Source organism: Mobula birostris, chromosome 18 (genome assembly GCF_030028105.1).
Source record: "Mobula birostris isolate sMobBir1 chromosome 18, sMobBir1.hap1, whole genome shotgun sequence".
NCBI classification, from domain to species: Eukaryota; Metazoa; Chordata; class Chondrichthyes; order Myliobatiformes; family Myliobatidae; genus Mobula; species Mobula birostris.
In genome coordinates, this window is record NC_092387.1 from 14,260,434 (window position 1) to 14,282,604 (window position 22,171).

At 45.7% G+C, this 22,171-nt stretch overlaps 1 protein-coding gene across 3 annotated transcripts in view; it reads right to left on the reverse strand.

Annotated features, from left to right (window-relative positions):
• Positions 1 to 22,171, reverse strand: part of dapk2b (death-associated protein kinase 2b) — a 161,448-nt gene that overhangs the window by 73,333 nt on the left and 65,944 nt on the right. For all 3 annotated transcript variants that reach the window (XM_072282236.1, XM_072282234.1, XM_072282235.1), the window contains one exon: positions 3,393 to 3,614. In XM_072282236.1, the coding sequence (XP_072138337.1) occupies positions 3,393 to 3,614 (222 nt within the window). The remainder of the gene's footprint in view (positions 1 to 3,392; positions 3,615 to 22,171) is intronic.

The window sequence follows — 22,171 nt, forward strand, 5'->3', positions numbered from 1 at the left end:
CTATATTGTCATGCTCAGCCTGGTGAGCTGAAAGCCCAATAAAAATTTTCCTTTGATGGGCCAAGTGAATTCATGCAAAAGTCCACTGAGGGAGAGCTGCCCAATCCTCAACACCAGTGCTGATAATGGACCCCTACTGCGGGATTCTCTATTGTTGGATTGCAACTGGCTGGCCAGTGGGGCAAAGTAGAGGGGGAAGAGAACCTCTCAAACACGAAGGTGACTTCTTCAATACTAATACTTTTATACTTTATACTTTATTGTCACCAAACAATTGATACTAGAACAAACAATCATAACAGCGATATTTGATTCTGTGCTTCCCGCTCCCTGGATTACAAACCCATAGTAAATATTAAAAATTTGAATTATAAATCATAAATAGAAAATAGAAAAATGGAAAGTAAGGTAGTCCAAAAAACTGAGAGGCAGGTCCGGATATTTGGAGGGTATGGCCCAGATCCAGGTCAGGATCCATTCAGCAGTCTTATCACAGTTGGAAAGAAGTTGTTCCCAAATCTGGCCGCACGAGTCTTCAAGCTCCTGAGCCTTCTCCCGGAGGGAAGAGGGACAAAAAGTGTGTTGGCTTGGTGGGTGGTGTTCTTGATTATCCTGGCAGCTACTAATGTGAGGAGATGAAGCCTGGGTTAGATCACCATGATTATACAGATTCATGGGGCAGGCTAAGAGGCCAGGTAGCCCACCCCTCCCCTTAATTTCCCGTCAATGTAAATAGGGTTTACACCTACATGGCAAAACCAGTTATGTTCTTCAAGGCCAAAGAGCTTGCAGACGTTACAGGCTGAAATGCCAAAGAACCAAAAGCAGTGATCCACAGAGGAAAGCCTGCTTTATTGTTTCCACAAGTGCATTTGGACAGCGCGGTGACACAGGCTAACTTCCTGGTGCCATATGGTGCTGTTTATTTCCTGCTTGATGAAGTTATCAAAAAACAGGCGTAATGCTTTACAAGTATGAAATGAAGTCCCCTATTTGATCGGATGCCTGAGGAATCAATCAACCATTATGACTGATGACAGACACGACCGAATGCTGGCACTTTGAAACATTCTTGGATTAAGCATTAGGTGCTGATTTGATCAAGGATTTGCTTATGAGAAAAAGAGGCCAGACTCTTTACTCCCGTGTTCTGTTTCAGTTGCCCTGTTATAGGAACAACATCATTAAACTGGAAAGAGTACAGGAAAGATTTACAGTGTCACTGTGTGGACTTGAGGGTCCAAGTTATAGGGAGAATTTGGGAAGGCTAGAACCTCATTCCTTGCAACAAAGGCAATTGAGGAGTGACTTTGCAGAGGTGTATAGAGAAGGTGAACACATACAGTCTTTATTTCCCTCTCCGCAGGGGAATGGCAATTAAAAAGCTTAGGTTTAGGGTGAGAGGTTAAAGATCTAAAAGGGACATGAGGGGCAAATACTTCACTTAAAGTGAGATGTATGTTTGGAACTAGCTGCCAGTAGTAGGCACAAGGGCACGAGCAAACTAGGTGTTGTTTGTCAGTTACCGGGTTTAGAGAGTTTACCTGGCAACGTCCTTATAAACCCTTTCTGCACTCATTCCAGCTTAATAACATTGTTCCTGCAGCAGGAGAGAAAATGAGGCAACGTTTCAGTTCTAGAACCTTTTGTTAGACCATTCTGATGAGAGGTCTAGGAATGAAATGTTATTTGTGTTTCTTTTTCCACAGATGCTGGCTGGTCTGTTGAGTGTTTCTAGCATTTAGTGTTTGTATTTCATGCTTCCAGAATCTGAACCCTCAAGCTATCTCCATTGCTAAGATCCGATGTTCGCACAGCAGACTCCATAACCTGCCCCAAATGTATATCCCAATCAATGGCACCAAGTCTCACAACTCTCAGGAAATCTTGCTGTGAACAAGCAGCTCCCAAGGCAACAAAGCTATGCAGCTAATATAAGTAAATGGGATTGATATACTGTAGATGGTTGCAACAGTAGGTTTGCACATGGTGGGCTGAAGGGCCAGGTTTCTGTGACAAATTTGCAGCTATACAACAGTGGTGACTGCACTTAAAACCACTCCATTGCTGTGAAATAGTTACATAGTTGAGATATCCCAAGGCTGTGAAGATGTTGCCATTAAGACCTCAAAGGACTTCCACGCCTGACTATCCTGCTGGTGAACGTACAGTCTCTGGGGAAAAAAAAAAACTGAAGACCTTGGAGCAAGATTGCTGTACCAGGGGGACATCAGGGATTGCTATCTACTGTGCTTCACGGAAACATGGCTCACATCCACCGACATGAATCTGTGCTTCACCACTCTCCACAAAGAGAGGAAAGGCAAACGAGGTGGAGTATACTTTATGATTAATTTATTGTGGAGCACAATCTTGGCAGTTATGTCCCAGTTCTGCTCACTCAACCTGGATCATCTCGAGATCAAGTGTCATCCATTTTTTCTGCCACAGGAGTTTTCAGCCATCATCTTGGCTGGAAAACCAGATTTTTTTTGTGAACAGCCTGCTCCTGATGTACCTTTTAGATCTCTCACCACTGATCTTAAGTCTTTTTTCTTAGCACTGTCTCCCTGAGTTAGTGCCTCAGATAACTATCAATTGGAAGTGTTGATTAAAATGTTTCACTTTCTGCTTCTCAGCTTCGTTTGTATTTTCCTATTTTATCAATATCAAATTGGGATCAGTAGCGAGGAGGTTTGCAAGAAGTACCATGTAGGATAGCAAAAGCTTGTAGTGTGGCCAAGACATTTGAACAATAAATCACAATGACTTAATGTAAATGTAATTGAACTATGGGGCCACTGACCCATAAAGACAGAGATTGGATGACATGGTTGATAGTTCGGATAAAGAAATGGGCTGTTAATGGGGAATCTTTAATGAAAGGACTGGAGAACACCAGAGAGAGGCAGGAAACTGCACTCAGGGAGGAGAAATATGCCAAAGACACCAATTTACAATTTGGAGACTAAATTTACAAATTAAAGCAGAAAATGCTTCTATTATATATTTATAATGAAATGTGATTCATTTTTAAATTATTTTGAATGATCCCATGTAAATGTTCATTATTGAATTTGCATTATAGTGTATTCCACCTCTTACCTTGATGCCAGGTAGATAGTTTTGGAAAGAAAGAGAGAAAGAGAAATAGGAAAGATTGGAAAAATGCAAGCATTACACAGATGAGGAAGAATAATTAAAGCATAAAAATGTGAACAATTAGAGATGCACAGACTTACACTTGAGAAGTACTAGTTAATTAGCAGCGGCCGAAATAATTCTCAACATTTAGGGAGTCATTTCAACACAATATTCAGGATGGTTAATCCTAATCCTCCTGCTTTGATTTTCATTATCCCATTAGCAGGAAAAGAAACCCTCTTACTCACAATTCCAGAATGAGGACCACATCAGTTTTGTTCTCATAGACGTCATGTAAGGTGATAATATTCGGGTGCTGGATTTGCTGCAGGATGTTCACCTCCCGCTCGATTTCCTCGCGTCTCACTCCTCTCCGACTGGCTCGGACCTGCCGTTTCTTGATAAACTTTGCTGCGTATTCAAGCCCGTCACTTCTCTTGCTGCACTTCTTCACAATCGCAAACTGGCCACTGCATTGTCAGAAGTATAAAGAAGATACAATTACTTATAAATAACGCCCATTTTAAAATTACAGATGAGAAATAATTTGTTACTAATAATTATAATATATATATACACACATACACACAAACACACAGATATACAATTACACATATTAGTCTGGGCTGTGGTTTAAGTCCCACTCTAAAAGTCTACTTTAATTCTTCATGGCAAGCCTGAGGGAGTGCAGTATTATCAGTAATGCCTATTCTAAGTGTAAAACACGACTCCCCATTTTATATTATTACCTACATTACTCCCATTACGAATCCTCCCCACATTACCTCCAGATTCCACCTCTCACCTACACACTAGGAATAATTTTCTGTGCCCAGTCAACCCACACACCTTTGGAATGTTGGAGGAAACCGGAGATCCAGGCAGGCACATGGAGAACGTGCAAACTCCACACAGACAGGACTGAACTCTATGACACTGTTGTCGCCCTCCTTCAGAGCTCTGTAGCAATTTGCTCAACAGAATGGTTTACTGCCACTCTGGTGACAGCAATCGCCTACAAAGCTTTCTCAAAATGTTATCAGAAGTCAGCAAGTGTTCAGAATCAAAGCCCTTTGCTGGCTGTCAAGTTCTGTCAGCCCTGTGATGGGTGAAGGTTATTCTGGCCCCCATCTCCCACACTTCAGCATGAAGCTAGGCAGCCATTTTGGACCAGGACAACACCCATCGACGAGGTAACACCTGAAGATCCAGCAAAATGCAAGAATGTCCTTTGTAAATGAGTGATGGACCTTGGGAACTGAGCTTTGATATCAAGTTTAGGTCACTGACCCTACTTTTAGCCATGGGGCTATGAACAGTGGACAGGCAGCGGGATTTGTCTGAAGTGATATTTGAAAATACTGAAGAATTTTACTTCAGAAATGACTCGCCTGATTTTTTTTTTGGTGGATTCCTGGTTATACACAGTCTAAATAACAGAAAATAGGCCTTTTGAAAAGGCGGTTACCTCAAGATGATGGAATCGATCAAAGCTAGCAGCATAACTGGACACCTGTGCTTTGCTGACCCTGAGGAACAGGCACAAACAGTGGTGGCGCCCCAGCATCGTGTCAGGAGCTGCCGCAGACTGGGGTTCAGTAAATCTCATAAATCACTGGAGTCTGAGTCAGAGGTGTAGAAAGTGACCGTGTATCAGGTGCAGGTGTGCAGCCACTGGAGCCTGAAGGTGACAATCCTGGTCCACACAGATAAGAGGAGGTTTTGTGAGTTTACACCTTCCTATCTTCAATCTTCGGCTGGCTTCCCTGAGATCTTGTCAGCACAGGTTGAGTGAACCTGTGATTGACTGAAATGAAGGTAGGCAATCTTCTTATGACATTAGTGACCAGCCCAATTCCAGCAAGTGATTGGTCACCCAGTCTCTCCTCACATCTATCAAATGCTGAAGAGGGTGGGGCCCAGATCTGTTTAAAGCTTTTTCTTTTCAATCTGATGTGACTCTAATCCTCCTGTTCCTCTGATTTTTGCATCTTACATACTTGACTGAAGGATAATACAAGCGCAAGATTGCAGAAGCTACTCCTGAGACCATTAAAACCAGTTTCACTGTGAACAAATGACTGATTTATTCCTGCTTGCAGCAACAAAAATATCTTAAACACATTACTGACATTTCTCTTGACCAGCTTCCTGCTGTAATACACACAGAACATGTAAAGAAATGCTGAACTAGAAAGCAAATTACAAACACGAGAAAATCTGAAGATGCTAGAAATCCAAATCAACACACACAAAATGCTGAAGGAACTCAGCAGGCCAGCAATATCTGTGGAAGAGAGTAAACAGTCGACATTTCGGGCCAAGATGAATCCTGATGATTGAGTCCTGAAGAAGACTCAAGCATGAAGTGTGAACTGTTGACTCTTTTCCATAGTGCAGGGCACTGCTGAGTTCCTCCAGCATTGTATGCAGGCTTTGTATAACATTGCATATTACACTGACTGAGTGTTTTAAAAAAACATTTAATAGCAACATTCAGTCTGTTGGGGGATCTCAGAGGGTGGAGCAGCATTTGTAGGACCAAAAAACTTATCGATGTTTCAGGTCAAAATCCTGAATCAAAGTAAATTTATTATCAAAGTATATTTATGTCACCATATACAACCCTGAGATTCATTTTCTTGTGGGCATACTCAATAAATCCGTCATAGAATAATAACCATAATAGAATCAATGAAAGACCGCACCAGCTTGGACATTCAACCAGTGCACAAAAGGCAAAAAGATAGGCAAATAAATAATAAATAAATAAATAAGCAAGCAAGCAATAAATATCGAGAGCATGAGATGAAGAGCCCTTGAAAGTGAGTCCATAGGTTGTGGGAACATTTCAATGATTCAGAGCCTGATGGGTGAGGAGTAACAACTGTTCTTGAACCTGGTGCTGTGAATCCTGAAGCTTTTGTACCTTTTTCCTGATGGCAGCAGTGAGAAGAGGGCATGATCTGGGTGGTGGGGGTCCTTGATGATGGATGCTGCTTTCCTGTGACAACACTTCGCGTAGATGAGCTCATTGGTGGGGAGGGCTTTACCCAGGATGGACTGGGCCGTACCCACTACTTTTTGTGGGATTTTCCATTCAAGGTCATTGATATTTCCATACCAGGCTGTGATACAGCCAGTCAATATACTCTCCACCACGCAGTTAAAGAAGTTTGTCAAAGTTTTAAATAACATGCTGTATCTTCACAAACTCCTAAGGATGTAGAGGTGCTTCCATGCTTTCCTTGTAATTCTGCTTACGTGCTGGGCCGAGGACAGGTCCTCCAAAATGGTGACACCGAGGAATTTAAGGTTGCTGACCCTCTCCACCTCTGACCCTCCAATGAGGACATCTGGTTTCCTCCTCCTGGTCAATGATCAGTTCCCTGGTCTTGCTGAGTAAGAGGTTGTTGTTGTAGCACCACTCAGCCAGATTTTCAATATGCTGATTTTTCACCTTAGTGGTGTTGTCAGCAAACTTAAATATGACATTGGAGCTGTGCTTAGCCTCACAGTCATAAGCGTAGGAGTAGGGGGCTAGGCACATAGCCTCGTGAACCTGTGCTGGTGGAGATTGTGGAGGAGAAGATCCAAGTCACTTCTCGGGCAGGAGTTGATATGTTTCATCACCAGCCTCTCAAAGCACTTCATCACCGTGGATGCAAGGGCAACTGGGCAATAGTCATTGAGGTGGGTCACCACATTCTTCTTCAGCACTGGTATAAGTGAACCCTGCTTGAAGCAGTTGGCAGTTCAGACTGCTGAAGCGAGAGGTTAAAGATCTCAGTGAACACTCCAGCCAGTTGATTAGCACCATCCGCTAGTACTTGGCCAGGTACCTTATCTGGGCCAGATGTTTTCCGTGGGTTCGCCCTCCTCAAGGCTGCTCGCACGTCGGCCTCAGAGACAGAAATCACAGGATCATCGGGAACTGTGGGGGTTTGTGATGGTTCCTCCCCGGTCAAAGTGAGCAGAGAAGGCATTGAGCTCATCTGGAAGCAAAGCCCTGTTGTCGTCCATGTCAGTTGATTTTTCTTTATAAGAGGTGATAGTACTCAAGTCCCGCCACAACTATCGAGCATCCTTCGTTAATCCAAGTTTAGTCTGAAACTCACATCTTGCTTGTGAGATGGCTTTCTGGAGATCGTACCTGGTTCTCTTGGTTCATCCAGGGCCTTTGGTTGGAGAAGACCCTGAACAATTTTGTGAGGACACACTTGTCTACAACTGTTTTCTTTTGAATCAGTAATAAGTCTCCACATTTAATATCTTTGCTAAGTATCAGAATATAATATTTGAGTTTCCATGGGTTACTGGGATCCTGGCAGTTGATTCAGGAGAAATCACACTGCAAGTAAGCAGATCCACCAGCATCCAATGGTGTACACATTCTGACCAGCACCACCCTTCTCTCCAAATCTGCCCAAACAAATAAACAGCACAGCTCAACCAGCTTTCACAGAGGTACGAGAAACAGTGGATGTTGGCATCTACAGCAACACACAAAGTGCTGGATGATTTCAGCAGGTCAGGCAGTGACTGTGAAGATAAATGGACAGTGAATAGTTCGGGTTGAGACCCATCATCTGAAACATTGTCTGCTTCCCTACAACCTGCCTGACCTGCTGAGTTCCTCCAACACTTTGTGTCTTTCATCCAGGTTTCATTTGTCTTCTCTGACATTACCTTCTGGTGCTTGGTGGCTCATAAACAATGCAATCGTGGCTGAGAATGCAGTCACCCGCCCCCCTCCCCATTCTGAAAGTGTACAAATGCACAGAGCACAGCTCTTGTTCCAATAGGCACACAAATTATCTCTCATCTTCTCACCTCATTCCTTTCTTCCTCATGCTCTTGTCCAGCAGCCCCTTAAGTCCTTTACATGGGCCAACCACAGAAATGCCCGACAATCCTGTAGTGACTGGCGGCAATCGCCTCTTCCCTGCAAGCCCCAGAGCCAAGTGCTGATTGTGCACACTGACGGCCACTGTGACTGACAGTGCAGCTGAGAAAGAGCACAGATTCAACCTGCTATTGTCAGGGAACCGAGATTACATGCGATTCACTGTCCAGGAAAGGGGTGGAGAAACTGAGGGCAAGCCAAGGTCAAAGGACCAGAAAGGGTGGGGATGTGACAAGGGAGGTAGCAAGACTTTATTTCTATTAAATTTACTCTCCTGTAGGGCCTTTTATTGCTCAAAGTGATTGTGCCTGCACTAAGAGATAATCAAGAGTCAACCATACAGATCTCGAGTCAGATATCAGTCAGACAGAGTAAGAACAGCAGATTTCCTTCCCTGAAGGATATTCGTAGATCACATGGAGTTTTACAATGATCTTGCATGTTTCCTTTAATGCATTATTTTAAAATTTTGACCTCTGTACTCTTCTCGGTTTTTTTGTGCGGAGAAGGGGATTTGGGAGTCGATGTGCCTCATCTGTTTTGTTTGTTTGTTTTTATCTGGGAAGAGGGACATGGGGGGGGGGAGGGGTTGGGAGTCAATGTGCCTGATTCGTTTTGATCATTTTTTGTGCAAGAGGAGGGATTTGGGGGTTGATGTGCTTCTTCCGTCTTTTTGTTTGTTTTTCTTTGCGGGGAGGGTTAGGGTTGGGGTTGATGATCATCTTGGCCTTTCTTTTCTTTCTTGGTTTCATGGCTACCCAGAGAATTAAAAAACTTCAGATTTATACACTCAGGTAATAAACAAACCTTATGTAATGACCTATATTTAAACTTTCTGGCTGCTGTGGTGGGACCTTTGACCGATAGAACACGGCGGCACCTTCCCACAACCCCTGATGACCCCGAGATTTCAATCTGAGGCCGACGTGAGAAGAACCTTCAGGAGGCTGAACCACAGGCCCAGACGATGTACCTGGCCAAGAACTAAAAACCTGAGCTAATCTGCTGGCTGGAGTGTTTACTGGTATCTTTAACCTCGTGCTTTAGCAGGGTAAATTATCCACCCGCTTCAACCAGGCTTCAATTATACCAGTGCCTAAAAAGGACGTGGTGACCTGCCTCAATGACTATTATTCAGTTGTACTTATATCCAGAGTGATGAAGTGCTTTGAGAGGCTGGCGATGAAGCATATAAAACTCCTGCCTGAGGACTGACTTGGTTCTGCTCCACTACACCTACTGTTATGCAGGTCCACAGCAGATATCATTTTATTGACTCTTCACTCAACCCTGGAACATCTGAAGAGTGAGTCTGCGTACATCAGGATGCTCTCCGTTGACTACAGCTCTGCATTCAACGCTATCAACCCCTCAAGACTAACAAAAAGCTCCAAGATGTAGGCCTCAATACTTCTGGATCTGGATCTTCACTTACAGAAATCAGTTCAGATCGGCCAGAACGTCTCTTCCACAATCACCATCTGCACAGATGCACCACAAGACTACCTGTTTTGCCCTCTGCTCCACTCACTTCATAATTATGTGAGACAAGATACAGCTCTAATGCCGTACCTAAGTTTGCTGATGACACCATTGTTGCTGGCTGAATCAAAGGAGGCGTCGAATCAGCAGAAAGGAATGAAATTGAAAATCTGGTAGAATGATGCCACAACAATAACCTTTCACTCATCATGCAAAAACCAAGGAGTTGATTATTGACTGCAGGAAACTGGAGATCCTGGAGCCAGTCCTCATCAGGAGATCAGAGGTGGAGAGGGACAACAACTTTAAATCCCTCGGTGTTACTATTTCAGAAATCTGTCTCGGGCCCAGAATGTAAATACCATTACAAAGAAGGCACGGAGCACCTCTACTTTCTTCGAAACTTGCAAGTGGACACAGCCCAGTCTATCATGGGCAAATCCCTCCCCTCCATCGAGCACATTTACAAGGAGTGTTGTCGCAGGAAAGCAGCATCCATCATCCAGGACCTCCACCACCCAAGCCAAGCTCTTTTCTCACTGCTGCCATCAGGAGGGAGGTACAGGAGCCTTAATCCCACACCACCAGGTTCAAGAACAGTTATTACTCCTCAACCATCAGGCTCTTCAACCAGAGGGGGTAACTTCATGCACCCCAAAACTGAAATGACTTTATAACCAACCTATGGACTTACTTTCAAGGACTCTACAACTCATGATCTTGATATTTATTATTTGTTTATTTATTATTACTATTTTGGTTTGATTTGGTATTTGCACAACTTGTTGTCTTTTGCATATTGTTTGTTTGCCTGTCTTTGTTGATTGATTCTATTGTGTTTCTTTGTATTTACAGTGAATGCCCACAGGAAAATGAATCTCAGGGTTGTACATGGTGACATATGTGTACTTTGATAATAAATCTACTTTGAACTTGAACTCTGGATCAAAGGTCCAATAGTCTGCTGCCAGTGTAGGAATTTACCTACTACTACAGGGGTGTCAGTCCGGAGTGAAATGCAGCAACAGAGGCTGCAGAAACTTTGGTCTCTGGTACAGGTAGAAAGAGTGCCTACAGGGCATCCAAACCCCAGGCAGAAGTCACACGGCATTCAACCTCCAGACAATGGCAAGGACCAGGTTGTGTGTCAGTGACTTGGGAAGGAGAAAGAAAAGTGTGTGGAGAATGGTTATTCATTAATTCTTTGGGTGAGAATGTGCTGTAGAGCATTAGATTAGATTAGATTAGATTATGAGGACACACAGTCCTCTTTTATTGTCATTTAGTAATGCATACATTATGATATAATGTTCCTCCAGAATGATATCACAGAAACACAAGACAAACCAAGACTAAAAAAACTGACAAAACCCACATAATTATAACATATAGTTACAACAGTGCAAAGCAATACCATAATTTGATAAAGAACAGACCACGGCACGGTAAAAAAAAGTCTCCAAGTCTCTCGAAAGTCCCATCATCTCATGCAGACGGTAGAAGGAAGATAAACTCTCTTCCTGCCGTGAGCTTCCAGTGCTGCAAACTTGCCGATACGGCACCCTGGAAGCACCCGACCACAGCTGACTCTTCAGTCCATCCGAAAACTTCGAGCCTCCGACCAGCCCTCCGACACCGAGCACAGAGCACCATCTCTGCCAAGCGCTTTGACCCCGGCCACAGGCAATAGGCAAAGCCGAGGATTTGGGGCCTTCCCCTCCGGAGATTCTCGATTGCACAGTAGCAGTGGCAGCGAAGCGGGCATTTCAGAAGTTTCTCCAGATGTTCCTCCGTGCTTCTCACGTCTGTCTCCATCAAATCAGGATTGTGCACGGCATCCTACTTACAAATACAATATCATTTCGGAGCGGCTGCGCGTGCTGCGTCGCGCCGCCATCTTCTCCTCCCCTCCCCTAATAAAGTTAGGCTATAGATCAGCTGGTACGTGTACAGTTTAAAAATGTTGGGGAAAGTATCAACTCAGTAACATAATAGTAATGATCAGGCTATTGTGAGTAGGGAGGAAATGGTGAAGGATGCTGAAACAGCATTCTTTATTTAAACCTTAAATGCTTTAACAGATGGATATCAGTAGAGATCCCAAGGCAACAATTTGCATCCTGATATACACTTCCTCTGGAGAAACAAGACAAGCACACCACGAGGCCTGCGATAAGGAAGGGTCCCAACAAAGGGCAGCGTTTATCACCCAAAATTGGCCTCAAGAAGGCGTTGAGTTGCTATTCTGACCTGCTGCAGTCTTCCTGGTTAGGATGCTCCAACAGTGTTCCAGGAGTTTGACACAATGATGATCGAGGGACAGTGGTATATTTCCAGTGCTCCTTCCACGTGTGTTTTGCCCTTGTCCTCATTGATAATAGAGGCTTCAGTTGCAGGAGGTCCTGTCAGTAACCTGGGCAAGTAACTGCTGTGTATTTTGCAGATGGAACATAATGAAGCAACTTTGGGCCAACACCCATATAACATATATGAACATTACTGCTGATGGAGCGGGCTGAGTTGAGCTTCTTGGTGCTGTAGTCAACAGGCAAGGGATAAGTACTCATGCTCAGGTCTTGCACCCTGTCAGGATACAAGTAATCATCACCACACTACACCTAGCCACCACTTGCTCCCACAACCATTGTCTTTTAATCACTGGCTAAGCTCCTGCTCGATGATGACTCCCAGGATATTCATGGTGATGGGCAGTGTCACTGAACGGCAGGGATAGGTGATTAGATTCTCTCCTGTTGCTGAGGACTTTCACTGCATAATGCATGCAGAAGAGATTTACCAACAAATTGCCAGGCCTCGAGGGATTGAGTTATTGACAGAGGATGAGCAGTTTGGGATTTTTGTCATTGGAGCAAAGGAAAATGAGAGGCAATATTATACTTCATTCTTTTGTTAAATTGCCGTGTCATATGACATAGACAATCATGATACTTCCACGCCCTTGATTGCTCTTGGCAAATTTTTCTACAGAAGTGGTTTGGTGTTGCCTTCTTCTGGGCAGTGTCTTTACAAGATGGTGACCCAGCCAGTATCAATACTCTTCAGAGATTGTCTGCCTGGCGTCAGTGGTTGCATAACCAGGACCTGTGATAGGCACCAGCTGCTCCAGTGGCTTCATGTGACCCTGATCAGGGTGGGGGACAAAGCAGGTGCTACATCTTGCCAAGAGTAACCTGCAAGCTAGCGGAGGGAAGGGGCGCCTAACACATCATTTGGTAGAATCGTATCACCACCAAATCCAACTCCTGGCCTTCTCGTGTGGCTTAGCCTCTAAGCCCGGCAGAACTGTTTCTACTGACAGGAGGAGGGGCGAAGGCGGGTCCTGGCACCTTAAAACCAGTGCGTCGGGTAGATGAAGCTCGTCAGCCTGGGAAGGCAGTCCATATAAGAGGGAAAACTCTGATTTCAAACCTCCACTGCCTTGCGGCCATACCCACTCATGGGAAAGGCTTCGGGAGTAAACCCTGAGGACAAATCCAGAGCTGGAGTCCCTAAGGCAGTCCAACGTTGCCTTCAACCTCACTCTGGCAACTCCGGCGACGACACTGATGCCAAGCTGTATCGGCCCTTGCCCTTCCCTTGGACAACATCGGTGTCGTGGAGAGGGGAGACTTGCTGCATGGGCAACTGCCAGTCCTCCATACAACCTTGCCCAGGCCTGCGCCCTGGAGAGACTGAAGCAAGACTTTCCAGGCGCAGATCCATGGTCTCGCGAGACTAATGGATGTTATCCATCCATCCATCCACCCTGCCACCCTCATGAAGGCATATAAAATCATGAAGGATACACACAGTATTCCCACACCCCACCCCAACTAAATTCCAGATTACTAACCAAATTTAAATTCCAGAGGGCTGGATTTGAACTCCAGTCTCTAGATTACTAGCCTTTAAACTAACCTGCTATAGAGCGAACCAGGGTGGAGTTATTTGTGAGTCGGCTGTGACTCACCTGTGAGACACTTCACCTGTGAGTCGGCTGGGATGATATACTGCATCTGGTGCTCCCGATGTGGCCTTCTATATATTGGTGAGACCCGACGCAGACTGGGAGATCATTTTGCTGAACACCTACATTCTGTCCGCCAGAGAAAGCAGGATCTCCCAGTGGCCACACATTTTAATTCCACGTCCCATTCCCATTCTGATATGTCTATCCACGGCCTCCTCAACTGTAAAGATGAAGCCACACTCAGGTTGGAGGAACAACACCTTATATTCCATCTGGGTAGCCTCCAACCTGATGGCATGAACACTGACTTCTCAAACTTCCGCTAATGCCCCACCTCCCCCTCGTACCCCATCCGTTATTTATTTTTATACACACATTCTTTCTCTCACTCTCCTTTTTCTCCCGCTGTCCCTCTCACTATACCCCTTGCCCATCCTCTGTTTTCCCCCCTCCCCCTTGTCTTTCTCCCCGGACTTCCTGTCCCATGATCCTCTCATATCCCTTTTGCCAATCACCTGTCCAGCTCTTGGCTCTATCCCTCCCCCTCCCACTTTCAAATTTCTTACTAACTCTTCCTTCAGTTAGTCCTGACAAAGGGTCTCGGCCTGAAACGTCGACTGTACCTCTTCCTAGAGATGCTGCCTGGCCTGCTGCGTTCACCAGCAACTTTGATGTGTGTGGCTTGAATTTCCAGCATATGCAGAATTCCTCGTGTTTGCATGGAGTTATTTGGAGTTACATTTGTTTTCAGCTAGATCATCAATGGGCTGGGGCTGGTTGACAGTGTTGGGCAGGGAACATTCACCAACACCTCGAAATTAGATTGTAAAATTTATGCAGGAAGAGGTAAGGAGGAGGCAGCTGTCCAGAAAATACATGCTTCTTGCTGGCCTTGGCTTAGCACAGATCAAATTTAAAAGAATACCGTTGCCCACTGGGGACACACAGCAGTCTCCCCGTCACTGTCTAAACTGAATAATTCACCCAGGGAAGTGCTACAGGTCATGTGTCTGGTCTGTATAATGCACTGTGGTAATTATAGCAACAGTCATTTTGTTGTCAACCAATAAAACTGCTTAATCCTGTGACCTTTGGAAAAAGATAGATCCTGACGGTAGGGTGGAATTTACAGGAAAAGAAATATGAGCTAATGTAAGTTTGTTCATAACAATTGATGGGGTTTAACAATACAAAACCCTGGGCAGGAAAGGAAATTTTTTTTTCTCCCACACAGAGATACCACAGCATCACTGGAACCACTCTCGAGAGGTCAGAGTGGGTTTTGCTTTAAAGTCCTGTGGGAGGCAGCCCTCGCACACCCCCCCCCAGGAGGGAGGTGGAGGAGGGGGGCACATTAGTTAAGCAGAACTCCTCTGGTTTAAACTTCCTCCTTAGAGTGGAAGTGGTTGTGCGCAATTTAAAGGTGAAACTCGAGTCACTAATATTGGCACATCATGGTGGTAAGCAGTCTCTGAGAAAAAATAGCATGGGGGGTTGGGGAGAGTGGGGAAAGAGTCACACATACCAAAACCTCTAGAAGAAATGTGTGGGAGTTTTAGACATGTATTTAAGGGTTCACACCAGTGAAGAGTTAAGACAAAGGAAGAATAGGATGTGCTGGTATTCAAAGCTTACATGGAGGGTTAAAACCAAAATAGACGCAGAGACAGATATAGAAATTACAGAAGCTGTACTCCAAGGTGCCGGAGTGCATATAAATATTTCATGTTATTTGCGGGTAAGCAAACAAGAACAGATACTCAAGCAAGACAGTGAATCGCATACACATGATGTTAGGTTACAGTGTGCTATGGGAGCCTTGAGTCAGAGCAACACAAAACCTCTCACTCTTCTGAAAGGGACAATACTCAGAACTAATTCTGCTGCTTCATAAACAGTGAGAGAAAATCAAAAAAAGAGCAGATGCCAGAAGCCTGAAATAAATTGGAAAATATTGGAAGAACCAGCAGGTCAGGCATACCTTCTTTGTCAAGGACTCTCCAACCCGCACCATTGACCCCTTCTTCTGTCTTCAACCCTTTTCCTCTTCCTGGACACCCTACTCTGGTCTTCTGCCTGTTCTGCATCTTTTCATTGCCAACTGCTGACGGGACATCAACCATCTCAACTTCACCATTCCTCTCTCCAATTCCAACCTCACTCCTTCCGAACACTCGGCTGTCCATTCTCTCTGCACTAATCCTAACCTCACCATCGAACCACAGATAAGTGGGTGCTGTAGTAGTCTGCTGTTCTGACCTCTACTTTGCTGAGGCTAGGCAACGACTCTCAGACACTTCCTCTTGAACCGGACCCCACTAAGGAGCACCAGGCATTTGTCTCCCACATCACCAACCTTATTAACTCTGGGGATCTCCCAACCACTGCCACTAACCTCATAGTTCACCTCTCATTTTTAACTCCTTCCTAAGATCCACAAACCTGCCTGTCCAAGTAGACTCATTGTTTCTGTCCCACCAAACTTGTATCTGCATAATTCAACTCAGTTTATCAACTCCCCCCTCCCCTGGTTCAGTCCCTTCCTACCTACATTGGTGACATCTCACACTCTTGATCTTTTTAATGATTTCAAGTTCTCTGGCCCTGATCTTCTTATTTTCACTATGAAGTTCCAGTTCCTATACACCTTCATTCCCACCACCCCCCCAAATCAGGAAAGCCTCAAAGGTCTCTGTTTCTTTCTAGACTCCAGACCCAACCAGTTCCCCTCCACTGGCACTCTCCTCCACCTGGCCGAACTGATCCTCACTCTCAAGACTTTCTCCTTCGACGACTCCTGCTTCATTCAAACAAAAGGCGAGGCCATGGGCGCTCACATGGGTCCCAGCTATGTCTGCCTTTTTGTCGGCTACGTAGAACGGTCTGTGTTCCAAGCCTACACTGCTATTATTCCCCAACTCTTCCTATGCTACATTGACGACTGCATTGGTGCTGCTTCTGCACCCATGCTGAGCTCACTGATTTCATCAACTTTGCCTCCAACTTCCAACCCGCCTTGGTCCATTTCTGACACTTCCCTCCCCTTTCACAGTTTCTCTGTCTCTATCTCTGGAGATACCTCATCTATTGATATTGTTTATAAACACAGATTCTCACAGCAACCTGGACTATACATCTTCCCAGCCTGCTACTTGGGAAAAAAAATGCTATCCCCTTCTCCCAGCTCCTCCGTCTCCACCTCATCTGCTCTCAGGATGAAGCTTTTCATTCCAGAACTAAGGAGGTGACCTCCTCCTTCAAAGAAAGGGTCTGCCCTTCCTTCACCATCAACACTGCCCTCACCCGCATCGCTTCCATTTTACGCATGTCTGCCCCCACCCCACCAGGGACAGAGTTCCTCTTGACCTCACCTATCATCCCATCAACCTCTGTACCAGCACAAAGAATTACTCCTATCTCCAGCGGGATCCCACCGCTAAGCACATCTTTTCCTCCCCCAACTTTCTGCTTTCCGCAGTATCACTCCCTAAACAACTCCCTTGTCCATTCATCCCTCCCCATTGATCTCTCTCCTGGCACTTATCCTTACAAGCGGAACAAGTGCCACACCTGCCCCTACACCTCCTCCCTCACTACCATTCAGGGCCCCAAACAGTCCCTTCAGGTGAGTCGACACTTCACCCGTGAGTCTGTTGGAGTCGTATACTGTGTCCAGTACGGCCTCCTGTACATTGGTAAGATCCAACGTAGATAGGGAGACCACTTCTACTGCCGTGATGAGGCCACACTCAGGTTGGAGGAAGAACACTTTATATTCCGTCTGAATAGCCTCCAACCTGATGGCATAAACATCGATTTCCAGAAATTGACCACCCCCCCATTCCCCATTCCCAATCCCCTCTCTCACCTCATTTCCTTACCTGCCCATCACCTCCCTCTGGTGCTCCTCCTCCTCTTCTTCCTTTCATGGACTTTCATCCTCTATCAGATTCCCCTTTCTCCAGCCCTTCATCTCTTTCACCATTCCACTTCCCAGCTCTTTCCTTCACCCCTCCACCCCTCCCCCCCTCCCGGTTTCACTATCACCTACCACCTTGTACTTCTTCCTCCCCTCCTCTCACCTTCTTACTCTGACTTCTCATCTTTTTTCTCCAGTCCTGATGAAGGGTCTCGTCCCAAAACATTGACTGTTTGTAAACACAAAATAACCTGCAGATGCTGTAAAAGATCAAAGCAACACTTTCAGTACGCTGGATGAACTCAGCAGGTCAGGCATCAGTCAGAAACGATGAGTTGACGTTTCGGGCCGGGACCCTTCGTCAGGACTGAAGAATGAAAGATGGGGAAGGATTTGAAGAATGCTTTTAGCATCAGTTGAAAGACCAGTAATTTGAAAGACAAAGGGGTGGGGAAGGGGAAGCATTGATGTCATAGCCCTGAAAACAATGGGTGGTAGAAGAAGGAGGCGGAACCATGAGGGAGCTGGGGGAGGGGGTAGAGTGAAATAGGGATAGAGGAAGGAAGGGGGAGGGAATTACCGGAAGTTGTTTTCCACCCATTGTTTTCAGGGCTATGATGTCAATGCTTCCCCTCCCCCACCCCTTTGTCTTTCAAATTACTGGTCTTTCAACTGACGCTACAAGCATTCTTCAAATCCTTCCCCATCTTTCATTCTTCAGTCCTGACGAAGGGTTCTGGCCCGAAACATCGACTCATCGTTTCTGACTGATGCTGCCCGACCTGCTGAGTTCATCCAGCATTTTGTGTGTGTCGCTTTGGATTTCCAACAGCTGCGGATTTTCTCTGGTGCGTGGTCAGACATATCCATGGAAAGGGAAACTGTTAATGTTTTTGCTCTGAGACACTTTGTTGGAAGTTGACTGTCTCTCTCTCCCCACAGGTGCTGCCTGACCTGTTGATTTTTTTTTTCCCCCAGCGTTTGCTGCTTACACAAAGTCAACAATGAGACGGTGTTTTTGGTGTTGGGCAGGAGTAGAGGTGCTGCCTGTGGGAATGAGAGGGTAAATTACGGCCAGTTGGCACGGTTTATGAAACCAGTGGAGGGACAAACGAGTCACCTCCAGCCCACGCAGTCACCACCGAGCACAGCTGAGATGGGAAAGGGGGATCAAACACTGTGCAAAGGGATGATCATAGTTACCACACATCCCTCAACCTGCCAGCAGTCCATGCTCCTAAAGACTATCCACACCCCAAACAACTGATGGTTTAAGAACTCCAGAGAAGGTAAATGGACAGGAAAGATTTAGAGATGAGAGTCAAACTGGAACAGCTTAGTTGGCCATTCTGGTCAGCACGGATAAGTTAGCCTGAAGGACTGCTTCTGTGCTCTCCATCCCTAACGGTACTAATGGCGCTGATGGGTAGGCTCGTACTCTGGGGACATGGGAGAAAGCTTGTGTGATTGAGGATGAATAGCATTGACTTTTATCAGGGTTTGCAAATTGCCAGTCAAGGTCCCACCAGAAGCCTCTGCTATGGACAGAGTGGACTCATGATGTATTTGGATGAGTAAGGGAACTGCAGGGCATTCTCACCACTTTGTGGGTTTTAACACCACTGCTCTAAGTGGTCTCTTGCTGCTGGCTCGTGATGCACCAGGCGTGACTAGCGACATATTCCGGCTGACATCCTAGAACTAACAGCTGGCTACCATTAGCAGGTCAACACCACAAAGCTGTGGGTGGCAGCTCTTGCACCGCCTGTGACTGCTGCAACAGGCGCCCTGCAGAAACAGGTCTGAGTCTGCCTGAACCCAGCTTCAGGCCACAGAGGCGTGAAAGTGGAGGCAGTTGTCTGGGAGAGGAGGCCGAGTCTGTTACCACTGATCCTGTGGTCTCATGGTCACCCTCCCAAAGATGAACTGCTCCCCCTCTTCCTCAGGATCAGTGGTGTTCCCTCTCCACTGTGATGGATTTGGAAGAATAACAGTCTACACTCTTAATTATTAAGGCTGCCAAGGATTAATGTTAATGAACTTTTGTTCCACTGCTAAAAACAACTCAACTCCAGGAAAGTGTTGCCTCTCTACAGTGGGATTTCATCACTGAGTCCTGCAAGTTACACAGGACACCTTTCTTGCATCATAAAGGGCCACTCAGTGATTTCAGATCCTGGCCTCATTGCCGGCTGATATCACCACGCAGTGCGCTAAGGTCACCGGGAGTTTTGTGCTCGGAGGTCATGGGGCAGTGATTGAGTTGGCTGATAAAGGACAGGGATAAGTTTGATGGCCAGCGACATGAGCAGATGTAGTTTCTGGAGAGTTCTTGAACAACAAAAATGATGACAGCAACGTGCTGCTGCCTCAGAATTATTGCGAGCAGAGTTCCATCCTGGCTCCTCAAAATGCGATCTCTGTGGAGTTTACATGTCCACATGGGTTTCCTCGGGTTCTCCAGTTTCTTCCCACATCCGAAAGACAAACTGGTGGGTTAATTAGTTTCTGATAATCACCTTTGGTGATGAGGAGAAAAAGAAGAAGCTGATGGGAGAGAGAAGGAAATAAGGAACAGGAGGGAGACTGATAGGACCACTTTGTTGGGAACAAGTATTGATCTAACAGGCTGAATGGCCTCATAATAAGCTAGAAAAAACTGAACTCAAGGAAGTGAGACAGCTGTTCTCCTATGAGGTCTTGGTTCTGACAGCACAGCAAACCTCTGATACACTGAGGTGGTACTGGTAAAGCAGATGTTGTTTACTAAGGTCCCCTCATCATTTCCCCAATGTGGCCAGTCAGAAAGCCAGGCTGCTGTGGCAGCTAAGTATTGATCACCAATAGATTAATTAGTTATTTCCATACGTTCCAGTGGTTTGAGATATCACAGATTTACTTCCAAAAACCCTGAGTGGCTGCACAGACACCTTCACACTGGGTATTTCCAATGAATTCTCAAGAAAGCCAAAGGTACAAGAAGATCAATTGAGGACACAAGAAATGCTGAAATGCTGGAAATCTTCAGCAACACAGACAAATGCTGGAGGAGCTCAGCATGTTAGGCAGTATCCATGGAGAGGAATAAAGAATCAACTTTTCAGGCTGGGTCCTGATGAAGAGTCTGGGCCTTAAACATCAACTGTTTATTCCGTCTCCATAGATGCTGCCTGACTTGTTGAGTTCCTCCAGCATTTTGCACGCAAAGGTCAACTTTAACTTGTTTTCACTGAAGATTGTGAATGTGCTCTCTGCAAGGTATCATAATGTGCACCTTCTGTGACAAGACTACAGCTGAAGCCTAGAAGAGCTTTTTTTTCAACCTTCCTGTTTACTTCAGTATGCCGATGACAATCTTCTTTCCACAAGAGATTGGTATCTGCATTGAACAGCTCCACAAGCACTTGAGAAAGCAGGGCTGAAAGTCCAGCAACACAAGACAAGTCTCAGTAATGGGTGCATCACCTTCCTCAGAGTGCTGGTCACTTTGCTGGGCCTTCATACAAAGTGGATGCCATCCAGTAGATCCCCTCTGGCTAACTTGCAGACTGCCTTGCGATCATTCCTTCAGCTGGTGGGTTAGCAGCTCATCTCTGTTCCTTGTCTTGCCAGAATCACAGCCCCATTATCTGACCTGTTGAAATGGGTCTAGTGATGGGGTGCAGCCTAAAGCACAGAAGCAGTTACAGTTGGGTGCTGTTTCTCAGTGCACGTGTCTTTATCACACTATTCTAGTTGAGGCAAATAGGGTAAACTATAATTGACTTCAATTAGCTCTGAGATTTTGAGGAGCACAGCCATTGTATTCTGTGGACTGTTAAACATTTGACAACTTGCATTGCCCACCCACACCCGTGAATTAGCTCTTCCAGCCCAAGAGATCTACAGACACTGGACAGGGCCGCTGACTCAGGGTGATTAGGGAGTCACTCTTTGTTGCTGCTGTGTCTCCCTATTAGATGCTCCGCCCACACAAATGTCTCATTCTGCTACTGGGCACCCACCGCTTCTATTCAACTGAAACCAAGAGGCAGAGAATCGATTACCTCCTCTGTTATTAGTAGTTAGTCTGTTATTAGTAGTGCTAGATTCACTGTGGTTACACCAAGCAAGGTTCTCCAGTGCTGTTGTGTCCTGTACTCAGCACCATCGTCTGAATGGCCAGGTCTCAAAGTGCTAAGATCAATACTTTGCCACCATTCTGATACGCGAGCAGAATCGTTTCTGCTCTGTTGACAGCAAGCTGATGCTTCACAATGATTGGTTTCAAGATTTTAATGGGAACCCGAGAGGGAACTTCTTCGCTCGGAGGGAGGTGCGAGTGTGGAACGGGCGGCCAACGGAAGTGGTGAATGCAATGTTTAAGAGAAGCTCGGATGAGAGGGGTATCTATGCATGAAAGTTAGACTAGGCGGAAGAACAAGTCAGCACGAACTAGATGGGTCAAATGTCCTGTTTCTGTGCTGTTGTGCTCTATGACTGTATGTTGGAAGCAACACCGTGCATGAGGTTGGGCTAAGGTTCAGGTGCATTCTCGTTCTATAGTGTTGCTTGCATAGGATAACTGAAAACTAAAGAGCCCTCCAATCTATGTCCTTGTGAGGTGCCCAACCCCGCCACCATCAGCAGCCCACCAGGGCTAATGCGGCAAAAAGGGACGCAAAGAACACAAGATACAGAAAGAGGAGTAGGTTCTAGTCTGCTCCATCATCCAATGTGACCATGGCTGATCTATGCTGCCCTCAACTCC